Source organism: Ictalurus furcatus, chromosome 3, assembly GCF_023375685.1.
Source record: "Ictalurus furcatus strain D&B chromosome 3, Billie_1.0, whole genome shotgun sequence".
Lineage (NCBI taxonomy): Eukaryota > Metazoa > Chordata > Actinopteri > Siluriformes > Ictaluridae > Ictalurus > Ictalurus furcatus.
Window position 1 is genome coordinate 19,561,073 of NC_071257.1, and position 23,000 is coordinate 19,584,072.

At 39.2% G+C, this 23,000-nt stretch overlaps 3 protein-coding genes across 3 annotated transcripts in view; 2 read left to right on the plus strand and 1 right to left on the minus strand.

The window, feature by feature from the left end:
* Positions 1 to 2,713: 2,713 nt before the first annotated feature.
* tmem72 (transmembrane protein 72) lies at positions 2,714 to 7,999 on the plus strand. The gene is made up of 4 exons (XM_053621279.1): positions 2,714 to 2,980; positions 4,689 to 4,760; positions 4,896 to 5,035; positions 5,786 to 7,999. The coding sequence occupies exons 2-4, from the start codon at positions 4,705 to 4,707 to the stop codon at positions 6,178 to 6,180; spliced, it is 591 nt and encodes a 196-aa protein (XP_053477254.1). The 5' UTR covers positions 2,714 to 2,980; positions 4,689 to 4,704; the 3' UTR covers positions 6,181 to 7,999.
* A 1,251-nt stretch (positions 8,000 to 9,250) lies between these two features.
* Positions 9,251 to 15,040, minus strand: cxcl18a.1 (chemokine (C-X-C motif) ligand 18a, duplicate 1). Its single transcript, XM_053621282.1, has 4 exons — positions 14,829 to 15,040; positions 14,618 to 14,750; positions 14,333 to 14,410; positions 9,251 to 12,592 (listed from the first exon to the last, which is right to left on the minus strand). Exons 1-4 carry the CDS (start codon positions 14,896 to 14,898, stop codon positions 12,502 to 12,504), a joined length of 372 nt encoding a protein of 123 aa, XP_053477257.1. The 5' UTR covers positions 14,899 to 15,040; the 3' UTR covers positions 9,251 to 12,501.
* The window catches only part of rassf4a (Ras association domain family member 4a), a 44,674-nt gene continuing 32,618 nt past the window's right edge, over positions 10,945 to 23,000 (plus strand). The window contains exon 1 of the mRNA XM_053621278.1: positions 10,945 to 11,033. The gene's annotated coding sequence lies outside the window, so the exon portion shown is untranslated. The remainder of the gene's footprint in view (positions 11,034 to 23,000) is intronic.

Genomic DNA, 23,000 nt, shown 5'->3' on the forward strand with positions numbered 1-23,000 from the left:
CAGGATTTGCTTCTTTTTTTCTGAATTGAAATTAATTACCACCCAAAGCAGATGCCTGGTCTTCTAGTTCTGAGAAAATAGAGCTTTGCTACGATCTAATTGAATGGGTATAACATCAGGCTAGTTAATAATGTAGTAAATCTCTGAAGAGCCTGAAAACATGGAGTTGGTGAAAAAACTGAAAAAGTTGCAAAAGCAAAAGTTGATCTATATGTAAAATCTGCCAAATGCACTGATATCTCATGCTGCTGTCCTGATAATTATATTTTTGTAATGCATACAGGTTACTCCTCACATTGTCTGTTAAACAAGATCCCTGTGGGACCCTGAAATCAGTAGAAACCTTGAATACTCAGGGGGGAGAATGAAACTTTCCTATTTTAGTCTAAAAATGACATTATAGAAAAGGTGGCAAGAAGTAATGAATTGCTCTTCTGTAGAATGCTCTTTTTACAGTGAGAGTTTGAGTGATAAGGAGGTGTTTATTAATATAAATTACTGAAATGCAAGTATCCAAGTATTTCTTTTCTGCAAACTTTCTTTTCTGCAAGCTCAATTAGTTTCAATAGCATTACTTTGAAAATGGTGTGTGTGCTCCATATGTATCCCCTTTCTCTCCAAGTGTTTCACCATTACTCTTGAGTTTATATTGTGTATCACTTTTGGACTTCCTGTGCTCCTTCTCCTCTGTCATCACACTCACATTCCTTCCTTGACATTTGGAGGGTCAGAAAAGAACTGCTGCTCATTTTATTAGCTCCTCTTTTTGGCAACCAAACAAAGACTTTGTTTAAAATTTTTATTTAAACTTAAACATCTGTTTTCATGTGGTGTCTGATGACATACAGCAGATGTGGCAGGGATAACCATGTGATCTGATCACTGAGCCCAGTGAATTAGTATAAAGAGAAAACAAGTGTAATAAATAAATAAATAAATAAATAAATAAATAAATAAATAAAACCCAGCTTTTCAGTGTGGTCTCAGATTTTGGACCCCACTGCAGCTGAAATCATTTAGTTGGAAATTCAGGCAATTAGTTGGAAACCATCTAAATTAAATTAAATGATAGACATTTTATTAAACTGTATTACACAAAGGTCCATCCATCCATTTTCTGTACCGCTTATCCTACACAGGGTCGCGAGCAGCCTGGAGCCTATCCCAGGGAACTCGGAGCACAGGGTGGGAGACACCATTGATAGGGTGCCAATCCATCCCAGGGCACAATCGCATACACATTCACACATTGCGGACAATTTGGACATTCAATGCATGTCTTTGGACTGGGGGAAGAAACTGGAGTACCCTGAGGAAACCCGTGAGGCACTGCATGCACACAGGGTAGAGGCCTGGATTGGAACGTCCAACCTTGGAGGCAAATGTGATAACCACTAAGCCATGGTGCCCCCCTACACAAAGGTCCTCAACAGTAAAAATACAACATGAAATCTATAAATACTTTATTTGTCACATTGAACTGTAATAGTGATCTGTATAAATAGGAACTAAATGGGCATTTGATTGAAAACAAAATGTTGGTTACTAGCTCTTGCAGAGTACTGTATTGCTTAAAACAATACAATGAGTGGCCATTGCATTTTTTTTCTTTTATTTGTCACATGAAATATAAATTTGTATTTATTTTTGCAGCATTTATATGATATTTTAGTATAATTGTAATGTCTAGGGGAGGCATGGTGGTCCAGAGTTTAAGATTAAACATTACAGCTCCAGGGTCCCTCGTTCAACCCTGAGCCATTTTTGCGTGGTTTTACATGTTCATGGATTTCCTCCAGATTCTTTGGTTTCCTCCCACTGTCCAAAACCATGCCAGTAAGTGGATTTGCAAACCTAACTTCCCCAGAGACTGTAGCATAGCATTGTCAAGATGGTTGCGGCTACTTCCATTTTTTCAGAAAAATGTTTAAGTCTCGTACTCCCGGAACCGGTACTTTGAAACAACAAACAAGGAAAACAATAAAATGCATGCCTTACTCATCTCATCCAAATAGCCAACTCCGTTTACTATAACAAGTGCCGGAGGAACCCGGGTGTAAGCTCCTCCACAATCACTTGATTGCTGCTGAATCTGTAAGTTGGATCGATCTGGTCCAAGCTCCTTTATCCTGTGTTCTTCTTCATCTGAATGCCTTGAGAGAGGGTTCTTTGTAAAGATAAAATCGAATTTTCTTTCATCTGGAAGAAATATTGTGCCTTTTACGCCGTTAACGATCTCTTGCAGTAGCAGGAAAGAGAGTCGTTGAGAACGGTCCAATCACATGAGGTCAAAAAATATAAAAACGATATTTATTTGCTAACAACAAAAGTGGGACTGTCTGGGGCACAATGTGCTGCACCCTGAGGACAATCTGAAGCAAGCCAATTAGAGAGCAGCCTCAAGTCAACTGCTTTTCAGATGTTTAAGGACCTACATACACATTCATTTGGCCAGTGCCCTGAACACAGATATGATCGAAATGCAATTTTGATTTTTTTAAATAAATGCTAACATGACTACCACGTGAATAGTATGACTAAATAATTTTTATTTAATAATTATTTTGCTATATTTAACTTATGTTTAACATATTTAAGTAACCTTCTTCTCTGGATAACTTGAAGGGGCAGTGTCCCAGCGCCCCCTATTGATCAGCTGCCACTGCTGCCTCATATTGTATACATTACATAAATTTAAATTTTATCTCCAGAACTGATATATTTCTATAATGCTGTTTTGTGACAATATCCATTGTTAAAAGTGTTGTACAAAAAAATGTGTTAAAGCTGACATTTACTGTATAAGTGAGAAGTATTAACCAGCACTACATACATAAATATACACAACAGCAAATGCAGAAGTAACCACATTAATGCTTGTGTGAGCATTGACTTGGAATCTCCTCATCTCAGTGTTGTGTGCTGTGGGAGTGGAAACACTGTATCAGACAGACTTCTACAGCCTGGCTGTGTACCTGTTGTAAGTATTCCCATTGATTTAATTAGCATGACCACATTCTGCACAAACTACTAATTTATAAGATGTTTACCACACCAGTATAAACAGTTTTTTGTTGTTGTTGTTGTTTTTTTGTTTTTTTTAATGTCCAGACAAGTGACAAATTAAAGGAACATAAAGTGTTTTAATAAGGTGTTGGTTCACCACAAGCCTCCGGCGCAGCATTGCTGCACCTTGGCATAGATTTTACAAGTCTCTGGATCTGTACTGGAAAAATGAACACCATTTTCCCAAAAGATATCCCCCTAGTTGGTGTTTTGATGAAAGATGCTCAGCTGGTTTGAGATCTGCTGCCTGTGGATTGAGTAGATTGGCCATAAGGCAATAAGCATATGATTTACATAATTTTCTTATCAAACCATTCAGTGAGCCCTTGTGCACTCTGGACTGGGATGTGTCATCCTGGAAGAGACCGCTCCCATCAGGATATAAATGTTTCATAAAAAGACAAAGATCAGTAAGCATAGGACAATTCCACAGATATTTCAACCTTACCATGGAAAAATTAAGCGGTGAGGACAGGAAAACTACTTTTAAAATGTTCACCCTCCTATTTAATCAACTCTACAATAATGCTTTTTGCAAGTATGTAAAAAATGTGTAGTCTTTCACAAAAGTTTGTTTAAAGTCACATCCATAAATTGCTATGTATTCGAAGCATGTGAATGAATACATGCATTTTTAAGATTTGTCTGCATTGTTGCCCAATATATTTGCATTTGCAAAGATCCTCTTTCTGAGGGGACAAGTGGACCTATATCTGTCACCAAAATTCCCCTTAAACAAAACAGAACCACTGGACTCCCTCACTGTATGGGGCTTTCCTTTCATTTGTCACCAGACTATATGTCACATCCAGAGTCTATGAATGTAGCATATGGATTATTTATATATGTGTATGTTCATATTGGTGTGTGTATTATTTTTTCATGAGGCAACTATTCATTACCACAAACACTTTTAACAACTAGGCATAATGTACCCTGGGTTTGGCTCAGATTTCTGAGCAACCGGTTTTTCCATGCATTTCATTTTGCCTTCAGGGTGTGGAATATGCTGGGATCCTTGTCTTAACACATATGAAAAGATAGAACACCAAAACCAGCATTAGACTATAAAAGTTTATATTGTTCATGTCTATCTAATGTACTATTGTATGCTAAGGGAGCAGGGGGAAACATAATATAGTTAGTGGCAAACACCTTCAGAGTTAATCTAGACTTGTTGTCTAATTATCATTTTGAACATGTCGCTATTTAAAAATGAAATGAGTCTCAGTCTTATTTTATGTCACCTTGTTTTATAACCATGCCATATCTTTTGAGCTGAAACAGAATACCTTAAAACCTTGATTATGTCATTTGTCTGATCTTGCCTTGAAAACTGAAAGGTTCTGCATGAATGAACAGGAGAAATATTTGAGAACCACAAAGCATGAATGCTGGAACATGTCCGGTTTAGACCAGAAAGAACATAGACATTATTGCTGAATTGATAAGGCTTTATGCTTAGACACATGAATGAATAGGTTATAAAGTCTAGTATATTATGAAGCTTGAAATATTCCTCTTTGCTACTTTTGTACAAGTGACGTTATATCTCTACACTGCTATATAAAAAAAATAATAAAAAAATTTTAAAAAATTATTGTGGTTCTTGCTTTCTAAAGGGTCTCATCAGCTGGAATGATGCTTTTTGAAATGACATATTTCATTGACGCTTTTTTGGTGACATGGCTTCCGTAAGTTCCAAATTATACAGTAATAGCAAAAACAATTTCACTTATGTATTATGTTACTATAATAATATACTAATTACTCTATATACGTTATTGCTATTGACTTTTCTCTGAAATGTAATGTTCAATTTATTACAGGTATCCGGTTACATCAAAATTCTTTGTCATTTGGAAAAAGATGGCAAATGTTGGAGGCTTCCAAAAATTCCTCTACTACACCATTATGTCAGCGATGTGTTTTTTGCATCCAGTGTTAGTCTGGCATGCTGTCATACCAGGTACAGTGTATACTCATTCACTGTCGGAGCCACTGGACTTGTGTTTGTGATTCTTTAAAATGATTTGCCAGTCTGATCACGGAGTATTCAGGACAGTAATAATATCCAAATACTCAAAATTATACTACAAATCCTATCACTTTGGCATACTACTACTAGACAATTCTACTTCCTGAATAGCTAAAATCATTTAATTACTTCACCACACAGTGCATATTTACTAACCATTTAAAACTGTAGCACTTAGATTGGTCGTTACGTTTTTTTTTTCTTTACAATTCAGTGTTATTTCTAAAATGCTTTACACAATAGGTATTGTCAGACAGCAGCTTTATAGGAGTCCAGTTATAAACTTAGATTCCTAATGAGCAAACCAGAATTGACAGTAGCAAGGAAAAACTGCCTCAGACGGCATGAGGAAGAAACTTTTGAGGAACCAAAACTCATTAGGCAGCAAGTGAACCATCAGTCTCAAAGATTATGTGTTGGAAGCAGGAAAAATGGGTAAGCGTAAGGATCTGAGCGACTTTGAAAAAGGCCAGACTCACAAGGGAACCCATACTCTGACACCAGATAGTGGGATTATGTCATTTCTGGTACACCATTTTAGACATGTAAAGTCAAACATTACTCAGTGTGCCGAACGGATGTAGAGAACAGACGGAGCAGAGAACTACATCTTTATGATTACAGCAAATTGTAGCTGGTTCACTATCATGAAAATACATTGAAGTCTTTCTCACACTTTAGGGACTATGCTGCTGCTGACAGGACTGCTGAACTTCATTTTGAGCAAAAGGGAAAAGTCAAGTCCTCCCAAACAATCCATTGAATCTTCTGGTGACTCAACTGTGTCCATCGCTGAATCGGAGGAACCTGAGCAAACATTTTCCTTCTTCCACATCATCTCTGGGAAGAGAGCCTCTTACCTACCCAACAACATCAGGTTGAAGAACACTGCTGACTCCTCTCAGGTCATGCTCGGACCAAATCATTCCACACAGCACATTTACAATCCACTGAGCAAAGCTGACCAAAGAAACGTGCACTTCACAAAGAGTTTTAAAGATGACACTGAGATGGAGGAGTTTGACATGGATCCAGAGGAGACCACCTCAGATAAAGCACCAATGATAAGAATGTGAGGGGGAGGCTGTGGGAAAGGGAACGGCACTGTGTAAATTCTAAAGAATTTTTTTTTTCCAATAAGAGTCATGCAATTACAAAAGCGTTTATCAGCACTCCATGTTGGAATGTGATTTTTTTTTGTTTTTTTTTTAAAGATCAGTGGAATCTGCTGTGAAGTCACAGGAACGTCCAGTTCATTTGCTTTCATATGCAGATACACTCACATACATTCTATTAAGAAATATTTACAGCTTGCATGGACATGAGGAGTACTGATATTTCAAAGATGCCATTGAAGACTCAAGATTGAACTGGAGTTTTTAGATATGTCGTATAGCAATTCACGATATAATCAGCAGTCGTTCTATATATTTAAATTATGTACATTATGTTTTAAGCAAAGAAGATTAAGTCTAAAGTATTTCGAAATGATCAGCCTCATGTTGCCTCTAGAATTAAAGCATCCTTCATAAAAATGAGCAAAACCTGCAGTAGGAAATAAATATTACACACAATAATTCTCCACTCAAACAATAAGAGAAAGTATTTATCTTAATCGTTATTTAAACTATCATTGTTCTAATGTTTTTTAATAATAGTGCCAAAATTGTTGACACCCCTAAGGAAAATGTTTAGGATTATTTTAAATAAAGCCAGATGCTCATTCTTAGGAGAACTACTTGTTGGGCATGCATACCATTAGTATCCAGTTTGACAGCACAAGGAGACTGCATACAAGGAAAGGTATCTGATGCCCCACTATAAATTATGGTAGTGTATCAGTGATGTTTTGGGGTTGTTTTGTGACTGGGGGCTCAAGGGCTCTTTTGAAGATTGATGGTATCTTGAATTCTGCTAAATACCATGTTATTCCAGCCCAAACCTTAGGTACTTCTGGCAGGAGGGTCAGACTTGGAGGTTTCAATAGATAGAGTTTTCAATAAGACAATGACCCAAACATATTTCAAACACAGAAGTGGAAGACCCACAATCATTGTTTTTAACTGATCGAGTCTGTATTTGAACCCTATTGAAAACCTGTGATATGAATTGAAGAAGAAAGCCAAGGGAAGAGTTTAAAATTGCATGGAGGAGTGGACCAAGATCCTTCAACCTGTGTTTTCAACCTTGTTAGACATTAAAGAAAGCGATTCAGTACTGTTATTCACTTCAAGGCAGACATCACAGAATATTAATGATAAGGGTGCTGATAAATTTAAATCACTGTTGTGTATAAGTAAGTGTAAATGTTTGAAGAAAAAAAAGATGTTTGAATAAAATCGAAGGTAGTGTTTCTGCCTCACAGCTCCAGGGTTTGATTCTGAGCTCAGGATGCTGTCAGTGTGGAGTTTCCTTGCATGTTTTCTCCCTGTCCATTTCCTCTGGGTTCTCCCATTTTCTCCCACTGTCCAAAAACAAAATTAGGGTGCTAAATTGCCCCTTGATGGCAGCTCATCCAGGGTGTATTCCCTCCACATAACCAGTGTTCCTGAGATAGTCTCCAGATCTACTGTGACCCTGAAGAGGATAAAACTATTACTGAGATGTCTGAATGAATGAATGAATGAATGAATGAATGAATGGGGAAAGAAATGAATGAAAACTGCTCATTTTCATAAAGTTTACGAATAATTCTAGAGGGTATATTGTATACGCTAAATACATATTTCACATTTCTACTAATCTATCCTATTTAACTATTCTCTTTTCAAGCCAAGATCCTTTAAAAAAGTCAACATTACATAAATCTAATCTCTCCAGTTTACATGAACCATATTATATGAGTAACTGTTACTGTCAGCTGTGTGTTCTTTGTTTTGAGAGCTGAGCCTTGGAGAGATGAACCATGGTGATGGAGGTGTGGTTCTGACTGCAAGCACACAACCTCATCTGCTTTTTTACCAGTTGAAAAGCTCCCCTAATAGACTGATGTATACAACCATAGGGGTGAGGAGTGAACTGCTTTAAAATAATATCACTCACTGAAAGCAGTTCACTCCTCACATCTATGGTTGTACACATCAGTCCATTAGGGGAGCTTTGCCTTAAGACAGTATCACCTACATTGAGGCTCCAAAAATCAATAAAGTCTAAGTGTCCATTCATCATCCTGCTTCTTGCTAGTCAGATACAGACAAGATTATCTTCCATCACAATTGGATGGCTGCAATCCTCTTGTGGTTAGCAGTCTGCTCACAGTCTATCCTTCACAGGCATTCTCCTATAAACCTCCTGCCAATGTCATCAAAGGATTGTAAATTTCTCTCTCTGAATTCAGTGTTTGTTTTACGCCAGATGTAACGGGACCTCTGTCTTCCAAACAGTTCCACTTTTGACTCATCAGTCCACAGAACATTTTCCCAAAAGGTTTGAGCATCATCAAAGTGTGTTTTGGCAAAATTCAGATGAGCCTTAATGTTCTTCTGGGTTAGCAGTGGTTTTCACCTCACCACTCTTCCATGGAAGCCATTTTTGCCCAGTGTCTTTCTGATAGTGGACAGGAACAGTGACCTTTATTGATGCAAGAGAGGCCTGTAGGTCCTTTTATGTTGTCCTTGGCTCTGTTGTGATTTGCTGTACGAGTCTTTGCTGTGCTTCTGGAGGAATTTTGGAAGGTCGGCCACTTCTGAGTTCACTACTGTGCTGAGTTTATCCATTTGTAGATAATGGGTATCACTGTAGATCTTTGCAGTCCCAGAGCCTTTGAAATTGCTTTGTAACCCTTCCCAGACTGATGTATTTCAATCACCTTCTTTCTCATCATTTCTGGAATTTCTTTCTATTTCAGCATAGTGTGTTACTGCGTAAGACCCTTTAACCAAGTTCATACTGTTGAAAACGTTCTATGTGAGTGTTGATTTGATTGAACAGGGTTTGCAGTAATCAGGCCTGGTTGCATCTAGTTCAGCTGAACCCCACAGATTTGGGAAATTAGTAACTACGGGGCAAATACATTTCCACACATGACCAGTTAGTATTCAATAACGTTTTTCAATAAATCAATAAATAACATTATCATTTAAAAACTGCATTTTGTATTTATTCAAGTTGCCTTTATTTTATCTTAGATTTTGTTTTAATTTTGGAAACAATTTAGTATGAGATATAACAAAAAAAAAACAATAATAATAAAAAAACAGTAGAAATCAAGCAAATACTTTTTCACAGCACTGTAATTTCATGGTCAATAGACAAGTAAATATGTAAGCTTAAAAAAACCCTGCTCCTATATTATCCAGCAACAAATAGGAATTTGATAGTGGACACTCCTAGAGTACAGTTGGCTAATTAAAACAAACATTAGTAGTCTCTAATAATAATGTAGTTAAAATTAAAGCTCTCTGAATGGAGAATGAAAGAGCGAATAAATTCCTGATCTGACAACAAGCTCTTGTTTTTGATATTTTCATATTTTGAATTATGTACCTTCTTCAGTGCTCTCATTGTAATACTCATATCCTTTTTGACAAAACTGGCTTCCTGCTGGGGAAGTGTCTTGGCAGCTCAAAACTCCAGCTTCCTCAGACATAAGTTCTTGTGGTGTCACATGTTTCTAGCTGGTATTCTCAGACCAGGCTCAAAAACAGGATGCTCAACACGTTCCGTCAGAGCTCCAGAGATACAGATGTATACAAACAAGTGATAAATTAAAGGGGGAAAGTAGTGACACTTATGACCAGCTCATTTTGCTGGTTTGTGTCCACACATAGATGGAAGGGCCACAGCAAAGGGTCACCTTTACAGCAACACACACACACACACACACACACACACACACACACATCCTTCTGGTCCTATACCACAGAATAATTACTTTAGTACAAATTGCTGAAAAAGTTAACGCTGGTTATGATAGAAAGGGGTCAGAACACACGGTGCATCGCAGCTTGCTGACGGGTGAGAGTGTCCATGCTGACCCTGTCCACCACCCAAAGCGCCTATAATGGCCACATGAGCATCAGAACTAGACAATGGAGCAATGGAAGAAGGTGTATCACAGATGAATCACATTTTCTTTTACATCATGTGGACGGCTGGGTGCATGTGTGTCATTTACCTGGGGACGAGATTGCACCAGGATGCACTAAAGGAAGAAGGCAAGCCGGCAGAGGCAGTATGATGCTCTGGGCAATGTTCTGCTGGGAAACCTTAAGTCCTGGCATTCATGTGGATGTTACTTTGACACGTACCACCTACCTAAACATTGATCAGAATGGTCTTGTGGAGTCCATGTCTCAATGGTGGCACAAGGGGGACCTACACAATATTAGGCAGGTGGTTTTAATTTTATGGTTGTGTGTGTGTGTGTGTGTGTGTGTGTGTGTGTGTGTGTGTGTGCGTGCGTGTGTGTGTGTAAAGACCACACATCGATTAGGGAAGAAGAAACTGCATAATCAGCTCTTAACCAAACGGGTCCTGTATTTGCCGGAAAAGCTTTATTTTTCTTTGTTTAATAACTAAATAAAACGCGATAGCAATTAAATTTAGAATATTTAAAGTTAGTTAGTCATACAATAGTATTCTGAGTCGTTTTTTTTCACAGTTTAAAAAAATACTGGAAAATATACGCCATTAGCGGAACCGCGTCCCACGGATTGGAAAGCCCTGATCTAGCGTTTCCGTGGTAACCGAAAAGAACCCGCCTTCAGGCGCATTTCATTGGCTATTTTTGTCACACGTTTCATTCTGATTGGTTCGCAAAGCCGTCACTTACTGTAAGTTATTTTGACCAAAGCGGCTGCCTGATCTTGAGCGGTTATGTAGAGTACTACAGAGAGGCTGGAAGATAAAGACTGCAGGAAATCCTACCCATCTTACCGTGATTTCTTTGTTGGCGGCGGAAAAAAAAAGCGCGACGTGTGATGAGATGGTAAGGTTAAAACGCGAATAACCTAATAGCTTGACAGAACTGTTTTCTGATTGTGAAACGCGATCGCTGAAGTGAGAGAGAAACCGGGTGGTTGGTCATATTTCCCACTGTTTAATAACTCTGCAGGTAAACGCTCCAGTTATCTGAGTTCCCTGCTCACTAAACTCATTCAGATTGAAACATGGGGCGAGTATTCAGTATTCAGCACTAAATTGCTGGACCTGAAGTTAGACTGGACGTGTAGCGTTGTGTCTCTGTAAGCAGGCCTTACTCCATTCATGCCAGTTACATTAGAAGGAAGTTTTCCTGCTGTGGGCATTAACTCGACACAGTCACTTGTTTTTGTGTGTCTGATCTGTTTTGCAGAACTTCTGCAAAATAGCTTCATATCCACTGACTGACTCTGATAAAGGGATATGCTGTGGGTGAGAACTCGTACTCCTGCACATATCCTGTAAGATCAGGCACTCCTTCATCTTCAGTAATGCTCCATCCTGCTCGGGTTCATGGTGAAACCAGAATCCATCCCAGGAACACTGAATACACCTTGAATGGGATACCAGTCCACTGCAGTGCAACATACACACATACATACACATACACATGCATACACATACATACATATACACACACATGCATACACATGCATACACGCACACACAAACACACACAAACACATGCATACACATGCATACACATACATACATATACCCACACACACACACATGCGCACACACACGCACACACATACATACATACATACATACATACAGACAGACAGACACATTCAATCACACCTAAAGGCAATTTAGCATAGCCAATCAAATTACAGGCTTGTTGTTGGACAGTGGGAGGACCCAGAAGAAACCCACACATGCACACACAAGCAGAAACTCTAAAAGATCGAATCAGGGACTCTGGTGCCATGAGCTGGTAGCAGTGTCTGATGTCCCACTGTGCCTCCTAACACAGCTTTTAGATAACAGTAATTTAGTTTAGAAATGGGGTTGAACTCTGATTTAAACTGAAATCCAGTCTTTGAATTGACTGGTTTAATTTGTTTCGCTGTTCCTTGAACCTTCCTTTTGTCTGGAACGGACAGGTTTGTTCATATTTGATATGGCAGCCATTTACTGTCTTTTCTCAAGATCGGCCTGACTGATTTAATAATTTATGGCCGTAGATAGAGTTGGGGTCATCAGAATATTCAGGTTCCTGTTAAAATAAGGACTTCTGTAAATAAATAATTCTTAAAGCAGTATCAGTCAGGCTGAAATATCTCTGTTTTTCTTCTTCTGGCATTTCTTTTCTGGGAATATTCACTACATTCGCAGTTTACATTTTTTAAATGTATCATTTTAATGTTACAAAATAAACACAAAACAGGTTTTACAAAGCAGTATAAGAAAACCGATACAAAAATAAAGCATTATATAAAGGGACAGTTGACAAAGAACAGAGTCTTTGACTAGGGTTGTGGCGTTTTTGGCTTTTTTGGTCTCCGTTTGACTTTTCCTGTCTGCAGACAACGCTTCTTCTTTCCTTCATTGAAGTTAATCCTACAGAAATCAAAAGGTTAAATGGGTTCATTACTCAGTGTTCAATCTGTTAAGAACCACAGAAGCGCTGAATTTATTTAGCTCTAGAGTCTTACATGGTCCTGACCATGGTACTCGTTACAGGTTAGGTAACGTTAGTCTAATTCAAGCACTGCTGAGGTTGTCTGTGCAGAATGGCACAAGTAGTATCTTCTACAACACAAGCAATTACCTGTAGTAAGCAGTACCACAAGACAGTTACATTCCTCGTAAATTTTCTTGTAGCACATGGCATTAGTAAATCTTTGTGCTTATCATTTAGAAATTACTTTTTAACCATGTAACAAACATTTCCAATTAAGTGTGTTGTGCTCATAGAGACAATGCTATATTTCTTTGCTTTGGAACCCTTTTGTAGTAACTTTGCTGTTACATGTTTCTCCATTCAACAGTTTTTCCACGTAAGTTGTTTGATAGTGTAAGTGTAGTATAGAGTCTACAGTTTGGAGAAAATAGTTTGCAATGGTTTCTAATTATATGCTGCTGTAACCACATAATCCATCCAAAATCTTTCTGTTGTCCCATTTAGTTAGCGTGCACTGTTCTGTGTATTTATTGTCCTGTGTATTTATTTTTGTATTCAAGTCTTATAGAGACAATAAATCTCAAGATTGAATTCAATCTTATCTGCAAACGGCTCCAGGTTTTCATTCCAGTAAAATAGAAATGTACGCTGAGTCTGACCAGATCACTGGAACCAGGTGTTGCTTCTGCTTGGTTGGATTAAAAACCTGCAGTCACTCTGACTGCTTTGTGAATCCAATTGAAGTCCCCTGGTCTAGGGCAGGTTTTGAGAAACGGGTGCATGCAGATTTTTTACTCTAACACTAGGTGACAGTGTTCACCAAATTCAATTGTTGATGCACTCACTTGCCAGTTTATTAGTTTTATGACAGGACTAGTAGTATTATTCCTATACGGAAAGAAGTCTTCTTGTATGTATGTATAAATAGGAGAAACGTGCAATTTCTACAGAAAAATCTATATTTATATAATCACTTACAAAACATATTATATCATTATTACATCCTACTACGTTTTGTTTTTACATTCACTTTGATAATGAATGAGGACGGATATTCTTATATTATGATTGTTAAAAGCTAACAGCAGGATTGGAAGTATTAGATCTGAACACTGAGGAAGGGAAACGATGATTATCGCAAACTGCTTGTGGTAAAATTGCGACCTATTGTCTCTTACTAATCTCAGCATTTGCCGTGCCTGATACAGTTGCACTAGTGCAACACACTCTAAAAGATTTACAGTTTATAACCCCACTAATATTCGGTCAGTGGTGTTTCTATGGTGGTCTCTTTCCACTGATGAAGTTACATTCAAGGGGGAATGACATTCTGCATAGCTAAAATGTACACCTAGCATGCAGGATATATGGTACACCTGATGAAATGACAAATGACTGTAGCTTCAGTGTTGGGTACCTGATGTGTAACTGTACACAGTATATGATGTCTCAAAAACATGCCAATATAGGACGTGCCTGAACATTTAATTGGCAATTTATGTTTTTTCATGACCTAAATAATATACTTTTTAAAAATTTTTTAGTAATGTAAGATACACAATAATTACGTATTTTCACATCTGTGATGGACTCTTTGACCATTTTATTTATATTCATGGTGAAAATGGTTGAAAAATGTACCTCTTTAGAGAAATGTCTTCGTAAAGTTTACGTACCGCTTCCAACATTGCTGCAGCCTCTTCCCTTGTTTGGAATTTGTAGCCAGACAAACAGATGTACTCCCCATTTTGATGCTAGGATTGAGATCATCAGATTATCAGGAAAAAACCAAAGTGGTCAGTTAAGGTTTTGGCTTGTTAATCACATCATTAAATTTCTCTAGGGGTAATTTAGCGAGAGCTTAGCAAGAATGCTCTTTCAGTACAAACCAGAACTTATCATTACTGTATAGCGCACGCACATTGGTAACATGGCATCCTTTTAACAATGGGCATACTTACATGATCTGAACTTTATAGCAATGAGGCCCTGCATCAATCACGTTGAAGTCCGTCATGCGTCTCCATAATACAGCATTACTCCCTCCGATGCACATACATTTCTCCCGAATGTTTACTGCTCCAGTCTTCTTATCTAGAAACAAAAAGAGAAACAACATAGGATTAACCAAACTTGTGAAGTGTTTATAGAAATGCACAGAGAATACTGTACCTTTGAGGAGGTTTATGCAAAGGAGAAACAGCAGCAGAGTTAAAGTCTTTTGCACTCTCCTGAAAGCCATGTCAGTTGCAGTTGCAGTACAGAAATATTTGTGCGTGGTTTTTCTGTGAGAGGAATGTTTCTCTCTTTGCTATCCCTTCTCTTTTTTTTTCTGCCTGCCCATATTTAGCTAGAACAGTGTCACATGACAGTTTCACATTTCTAGTTTTCTTCTCCTCCTCCTGCTCCTGAAATCTTACTTGAGAAACATGAAATCACTGTTAGCTTGTTAAATATTAACCCATCAAAAGCAGTCCTTCTTGAAAAGGAAATCATTGCCTGGGCAAAACAGAAATGACAAAAATAAAGATGGTTCACATTAAAGTGCACTTATTATGGTTTTGAAACGTGCCCAATTTTGTTTTAAATGTCTCATCCAATAGATTTACATGCATCCAAGTTCCAAAAAACATTTTAATGTGCTCATATTGTAAATTGCAGCATTACCTTTTCTCCCCCCAGTGTCACAAACGACTCGTTAAATTAACCATTCTAAATTATTTGTTCTAAACTCCTCCTTTCAGAGAGCATACTCTGCTTTCATTGGTCAGATGTCCCAATCTGTTATGATTGGTCTACTGCTGTCAGCGTGTGTCGAAAAGGAAACGCCCTCTACCGTAACGAGTTTCAGCTCCATCTGAAAAAAAATTAAGACCAGAGGCGGGGCTTTTTGTTTCAAACCTAAATAGTTTTGTTTAGGAAGTGCAGGAAATTTTGGACCACTTCAGTCTGCACTGACCCTGCTAGCTCACAAACTTAAACTATGAACTTTATTAAGCAAATCTGACTTGTATTTTTGGAGAAATAACATAGCAGAACTCACGGAGACTGGATTCAGAAGAAGCAGGTTTATTCAGCAGTCAGCAAGACAGCAAAATGAACCCACCTGGGCCCAGGGTTACATGCCTCACTCAAAGTGAAACATGCAACAACATACAATCGTTTACAAAGTGTCTTATATACAATTAAAGCATCCATGTACCTATAGGGAGTGCCCTTATCACAATTCTGCACACCTGTCTTTTTTCCTCTACTGTGTTCTGGGCGGGTGCTTTATATGTTTCATTTTTTATGTCTTTTAATGTTATCCTTTCATCTAAATGTATGATCCAAAACCATCTACCCTGGTTCTTCTAGGCAGAACCCTGGACCTCCCATTAAGAGGAAAAAGATAAATACTTTTTCCCAAACATACTTTACTGTGCCTTTCATAAAGAAAAGATACGCATATATCATATGGTACACAGCCTCCCAGTAGCCCCTGGACAGTTAACTATAAAATTATGTATCCCCCAAGATTTTATGTAAAACCCATGATTGTTAAAAAGTAATTCTGTAAGGGCTTTTATTTAACTACACAAAGTTTTCAAAACTCTTTTTCTGTGTGTGTGTGTGTGAGCGTGTCTATTTTACATACGCATAAATTTTCTTATCTATCCCTGCAGGCTTACCTCATAAAACAAATAACTATGTACAGGGGTGAGCGAAAAAACCCTCTCATTTATCCAACTTAATGATGGAAAAATTCTCACCCTGCCAGCTACAGTATTAATGTTCGACAGTGTATTTCTCCACCTGGACTGATTACATACAGTATCTCACAAAAGTGAGTACACCCCTCACATTTTTGTAAATATTTGATTATATCTTTTCATGTGACAACACTGAAGAAATGACACTTTGCTACAATGTAAAGTAGTGAGTGTACAGCATGTATAAAAGTGTAAATTTGCTGTCCCCTCAAAATAACTCAACACACAGCCATTAACATCTAAACCGCTGGCAACAAAAGACAGCACTTAACGCTGATTATGTTTGCTATATATACCGCTCGCCTCCCAGTACACAGTATTGGAATAGATTAGTTCATTTTGTCCACGCTGGTTCTTCCGCTCCCGGTTTATAGTAATAGTTCACGTTTCTTGTTTTGTGTTTTGACCGTGTTTTCTGCGACCGCGACTTCGATTCCTGCTTTGCCCCGTTTATGCCTGTTTGCTGATCGCCCGACCCTTTGCCTGTCTTGGCTACGTTTTTGGATTACGATTTGGATTTGTCTGCCTGCCCTTAAATAAAAATAAATGTCCGTACCTGCACCTGCTTCCATACTCAACTCCCTTACGTCTGGCGACGTGACACATGGGTACACTTTGCTTGCGTTTTGGATTTTCCTAACGATTTTACTGTTACATCAGATGTTAATCTAATTGTTACTACTGTTGTAGCTATTATTAATAGAGTTGCTAAGGTTACGGGTACCTTATTCATTGCTGAACTTTATCTTTGGTTCTATGTTACTTAGTTTTTTATACTCCCTGTTTATTTGCTCTTTGGATTGCTTCTATTCTCAGCCTCTTGTAGCATTGTTCTTGCTCTGGTTCTAGTGGCTGGTCCACCAATTATGTCTTCCTGTTCAGCAGTTAATTCTGCTCTTGACCTGGGTCGCTCCTCGAGTGGTTCCTTTAGTAGTTCTCTTCTGATGGTCCTTCTACCACTGTTGGTTCTTCTTCTGTCTGGGTTTCCTCTGCCAGTTCTTTCAGTTTTTCCAGAAGTGGACTTGGGGTGTTTGGGCCTCGTGCTAGTGTGCAGTGATTGAGATGATACCACCCGTTTTTACTTATTATCTTGACTGCTGTAGGTGTGGCCAATGTTACCTGATATGGCCCTGTTCTTCTCACCTCGTTCCACTTCCTTTTGAAGGTCTTTATGTACACCCACTCTCCTGATCCTACCTGCTGGAGATTGTTGTTAGGTTTGATAGTCCTTGCTTCTGTGGCCCATTTTACCTGTTGGGACAAAGCTCGGTACATTTTGGTTAGATGTGTTACATAGCATGCAAGTTCTCCTTCCGGCTGTTCAAGTGAGGGCCCTTTGTAGGGTCCTCTTAGTTATGGCACCGGCATCGGTCGGCCTGTAAGAATCTCATGTGGGGTTAGATGTGTAATATGGTTTGTTTGCATACGCATGCTCATTAAGGCCAATGGCAATGCTTGTACCCAAGTCAATTTAGTATCTGTGCAGATTTTAGCTAATTTTGCTTTCAGTGTCCCATTAGCTCTTTCCACCATTCCCTGTGATTGCAGACGATACACACATCCAAACCTATGCTTTATCCGTAGTACCTGCGACACTTTCTGAGCTACCTTGTTCACAAAATGTGCACCGTTGTCTGAACTAAGTTTATCTGGAATTCCAAACCAAGGTATGACTTCTCTACACAGAAACTTTACTACTGTATCTGCATCAGCATGTACTGCAGGGTGCGCTTCCACCCATCTACTGAACCTGTCCACTACCACCAAGATATACCTTTTTCTTTCTCTCCTCTCTGTCATATCCACAAAATCAATGATCAGGTATCTAAATGGTCCATCTGGCTGCGGAATGTGTCCTATTGGAGCGGTCAAACTTCTCCTAATGTTATGTTGTGCACATAATTCACAACTTGCCAACATGTGATCAATCATAGGGTTCCAAAATGGAATCCATCAGTCCATTTTGAGTCTTTTTACCACTTCCCCCCTTGCGCAATGGTCTAAACCATGCGCAGTCCTAATTAAAATGGGAAGTAAGGACAGAGGTGCTACAAAATGCCCTCCTGGCCCACGCCAGAGTCCGGATTTAATATGCTTCCCTGCTCCCATTTCTTCCCAACGCGTGATTTCCTGGTGTGAGGCTGCGTTTTGCGTTTCTGCTAAGGACGTTAAATTTTATTCTGGTGGAGGCGTTTCTTCCGGTACCAAGGCTGGCATAATGTCAGTACACTGCAGCGCTGCCCGCTTAGCAGCGTCATCCACTGCTGCGTTCCCTTTAGCGACAAATGAGCCATCCGCTTCATGCGCAGTACACTTAATAGCCAATTTGGATGGTATGTTATAGCATGTAATAGCTCTGAAATGGCTTGACCATGAGTTACAGGCGAGCCATCTGCTCTATTAAAACTAAGCTCTACCCAAATTGGTCCGTATAAATGGCACACCCCATATGCATATGCTGAGTCAGTATAAATAGTACAGGATTTCCGTTCTAATGTACAGGCTGCTGTTAAAGCCTTAAGCTCTGCCAATTGGGCAGAGCAGGGTTGACTGACAGACATGGCTTGAACAACATTGAATGAAGAAAGATCTGGATTTGGAGCCACGATTGCATAACCTGCCAAGTTTCCGTCCGTCCCTCTAAAACACGACCCATCTACAAATAATGTCAAAGACGACTGCGGCAATGGTTGATTTTCGAGGTCTTGTCGTGCCTTCAAGTACTTATTAGAAACTACATTTACATTACATTTATTCACTTAGCGGGCGTTTTTATCAAACGGACGTTTTTATAATACAAGCAAAGCGATATATCAAGCAGAGAACAATACAAGTAGTGCTACCATACAAGATCCATTAATTGAGTTCCAGAAGAAGCAAAGTGCACAGAGTAGAGGTGTAAGTGCAATTTTTTAAAATTAATTTATTATTATTATTATTATTATTATTATGAGTTGGTTAGGTGTTCACGGAAGAGGAGGGTCTTTAGCTGTTTTTGAAGATGGTGAGAGATTCTGCGGTCCGGATTGAGATTGGAAGTGCATTCCACCACTGAGGAACAGTTAGCGTGAAGGTTCTGGAAAGGGACTTTGCGCCACGCTGAGTTGGAACTGCTAAACGTCGGTCGCTAATCGATTGCAGATTGCGAAAGGGAACGTAGGCCTTCAGGAGAGAGTTGAGGTAGGAGGGTGCTGTTCCTGACAAGGTCTTGTAGGTGAGCATCAAGGCCTTGAATTTGATGCGGGCAGCTACAGGAAGCCAGTGGAGGGAGATGAAGAGGGGTGTGACATGGGTTCTCTTGGGCTGGTTGAAGACGAGGCCTGCTGCAGCATTCTGAATCATCTGAAGGGGTTTGATGGAGCTGGCTGGGAGGCCTGAAAGCAGTGAGTTGCAGTAGTCCAGTTTAGAGATAACAAGAGCCTGGACTAGTATCTGTGTAGCCTGTTCGGTGATGTAGGGTCGGATTTTCTTGATGTTGTAAAGGATGAACCTACAGGACCTTGCAGTTGCTGAGATATGGTCTGTAAGAATCACCCACAAACTATGGGTCTTTCATCAAGAATCACCCACAAACTATACCACAATCATGCGGCTCACCCTCCAACGGCGTTACCATCCTATCTGCCGGATTTACTGTCTGACACCTTTGAATAGTTAACTCTGGTGCAGAGAGTATTACATCATATCCTGTCTTACATGCATGAGTTATTACAAATGCTGGGCTTGTCAAAAGTGCGTGTAGAGCGTGGGTGGTGTATAAAATAGTTGGGTGACCCATAGTAATTGCAGATGCCTTTTGATACGCAAAAGCTGCTGCTGCTAATCCACGATAACATGGAGGCATCCCCTGTTCCACATTATCAAAGGTTGTGCTAAAGTAGGCGATGGGCTGTTTCCCCGGACCTTGCTGCTGAGTTAACATAGCATTAGAAAATCTCTGTTTTTCAGAGACATACAAATGGAAAGGCTTACTATAATCAGGCCCAGCCAAAGCTGGCGCAGAACAAAGATCACTTTTTAACTTTTCAAATGCTGCCAACGCCTCTGGTGTCCAATCAAGGTATGCATTTTCTTTATCCTGTCTTGCTGCTCATATTAAACCTCGCAAGGGAGCCGTTTTTAGTGCAAAGTCACAGATCCATTGTCGACTATAGCCCACTATTCCCAGAAAAGAAAGCATTTGTTTTACCGTCTGAGGTTTTGAGGCGGTTCTTTTGGCTTCTACATGGCTCGGGGCTGGAAATATACTTGTTCCATGCAAAATCCTGCCCAAATATTCTACTTCTTCTTTACAGAACTGCAATTTGTCCCTGCTGACTTGACCATTTCAAGCATTGTTATCCTTAACAATGTGGTCATTGCCTTTTTCATGTGCCTGACATTTAATGGTTGCTAACTGCCTAGGATGTTTCATGGCAGAAATAAATTGAACTATTTGTTTAGCATGTTGAATGGGTGTACAATCACTTTTTCTAACACCTCTTTTCTTCCAAACAGCTCCAAACAGGTGACACACTTCATGGGCATGAGCAGAGTCAATATACATATTAATAATTCTACTCTTAACCAATTAGCACTTAATAGTGATAGCTTTTAATTCAGCCAATTGGACAGAGCAGAGGTGCTCATAATGTTTTTGTGAAATTTCAAATGCAAAATTTTCCAGATGGAAAATCTGAAAAGTTCAAACGTAGGCTTGAAGAAATATGAATTTCGACTAGGCAATCATGTGTGCTCTCAGTGGCTGGCTCAATAGAATTAATTTAGGCAATAGAGCCCTTCAATAGCTGTGTTAGGCACACTAGTAGGTTTGATAGTTAAATTTTAAATGGCACAACGAATAACCTCATGACCTGGTTTATGTTAAGCTGTCATGTGTTACATGCGGCTGTAAGTCAAAATGACAGTGACCTGGTGTGATGAGTATGAGATTAATGTGCGAGAGTGAGCAATTTTCCCAGTGGTCTGCACTAAGAGAGCAGCTACAGCCATGGCACGGACACGCTAAAAATGTTTGTGCCACCAACTCAAATTTTTTATTTTTTTTTTTAATAAATAAGCTAAAGGCCTGAAAGTGCCCCCACCCTAGCCAAGACCCCTGCTGCAGCCTCAACCTCTTCCTTTGGTCTCTGCTCCGGATTTCAGTGCTTCTAGTAGACTGTCCATCACGCCAGTCTCATCTTTTTCTGCGTTGACCTCCAGCTACCTCTTATTCCTCTGCTGTCGTTTCTGCTGTACGGCATTCTCTTCGGCAGCCTTTGCTCTCTTTGAATATTTGTTGCATAAGTGAAAGTCTTTGTTGTATGTAGACAGCCACAGTATAGGTTCAGGGCATAAGCTTTCAGAAGGTAGCTTTCATGCCATAAGTCCATTCAATCTCAGGTTTTTTCTTAGGACTTCCAGCTCTCAGGATTTTTATCAGGAACAGCTTAGAATTTGTTGTGTGGTATGGGGCGGAGAATGACCCCAATGATGTCCTGTTGGTCTTGGAAGCGTGAGAAATTCGAGGGAGTCTCTGACCACAGAGGAGAAGATCGCAGGGAGTCCGGACCCCTGAGGGAGACGCACCCAGGCGTATTGTTGATTTTGGAATGCTAAGGTGAACAATGGCCTTGTGCTTTCTCATGCAGGCTAACACAGGTTAACAACAGAAGCGGTTACAGTAGGGACATCAGGCACTAATGGAATTATGGGGATGACTAATTAATTGATTTTAGAAATTCTTTGTAAGATGCTATCCTCTTATACCAGCCTTAAACATTGATTAATATGTGTGCTATAATTATATTGGAATTATTAACACAGTCACACCTTGCTGAACTAATGCCTGAATAACTGGGCGTATTCCTTCCTCCATTTCTGAGGATGGATGGTATTGTTTACTATGACTATGAGTATGTTTCAATTTAGCTTAATGCGGTATAAATTTTACCTGTACTGTCCATATAGCCCATAATGTGCCAGATATGTTAGCGAGTTCAGGATGAGGGATGCCACCATTGCTGTCAGATTTGAAAACAGGAGACAGACAACTGGGAACACACAACTTCAAAGCCCATCATTAGTGTGAGTGACATGTTCACTTTATGTATCAAATCAAAGTCCAGTAAATTAAAAGGTAAATAATCATCAGGTGATTTACTGTAACATGCAGTGGGGTTACACATGGATACTGAACTGGAACCCCATCAATTCCCACAGATTTAATATATTAGTTTTGTGGATGCTCCTTTATACTGGCTACAGCATGACTTACACTCACTTCACTCACTTCTTCTAGATTGCTAAATTATGTTATACTCTGTCTTTTGTTTCTTTGATTAAAGGAGATATTTGCCATAATAAATCCTCATATTGATTCTATCTCCAAAAATGTGTTAGTATTCCCTTTCATTCGCCTTTATAGTCCAACTTTATCCACTTAAATTCTGAACCTCTTACTTGCTCCTTACTTGCACCTAAACCACCAGACAATCAAGTTGCCTGTACTACACTCAAAAAAGAACTCAGACCCTTCATAAACATGACACAAACATGATTTAAATTTTTGTTCAGTTTCTGTAAATATATCAATTTCAGGGTTATTTAACTC

What these genes read in the sequence shown, in the direction of transcription:
- tmem72 (XM_053621279.1), top strand. Translation starts at nt 4,705, where the DNA reads ATGATGCTTTTTGAAATGACATATTTCATTGACGCTTTTTTGGTGACA. An exon ending in TTTTTGGTGACATGGCTTCC is followed by an intron (nt 4,761 to 4,895) that starts GTAAGTTCCAAA and finishes AATTTATTACAG; the next exon opens with GTATCCGGTTACATCAAAAT. An exon ending in CTGGCATGCTGTCATACCAG is followed by an intron (nt 5,036 to 5,785) that starts GTACAGTGTATA and finishes CTCACACTTTAG; the next exon opens with GGACTATGCTGCTGCTGACA.
- cxcl18a.1 (XM_053621282.1), bottom strand. Translation starts at nt 14,898, where the DNA reads ATGGCTTTCAGGAGAGTGCAAAAGACTTTAACTCTGCTGCTGTTTCTC. An exon ending in TTGCATAAACCTCCTCAAAG is followed by an intron (nt 14,751 to 14,828) that starts GTACAGTATTCT and finishes TTTTGTTTCTAG; the next exon opens with ATAAGAAGACTGGAGCAGTA. An exon ending in CTGCAGCAATGTTGGAAGCG is followed by an intron (nt 12,593 to 14,332) that starts GTACGTAAACTT and finishes TGATTTCTGTAG; the next exon opens with GATTAACTTCAATGAAGGAA.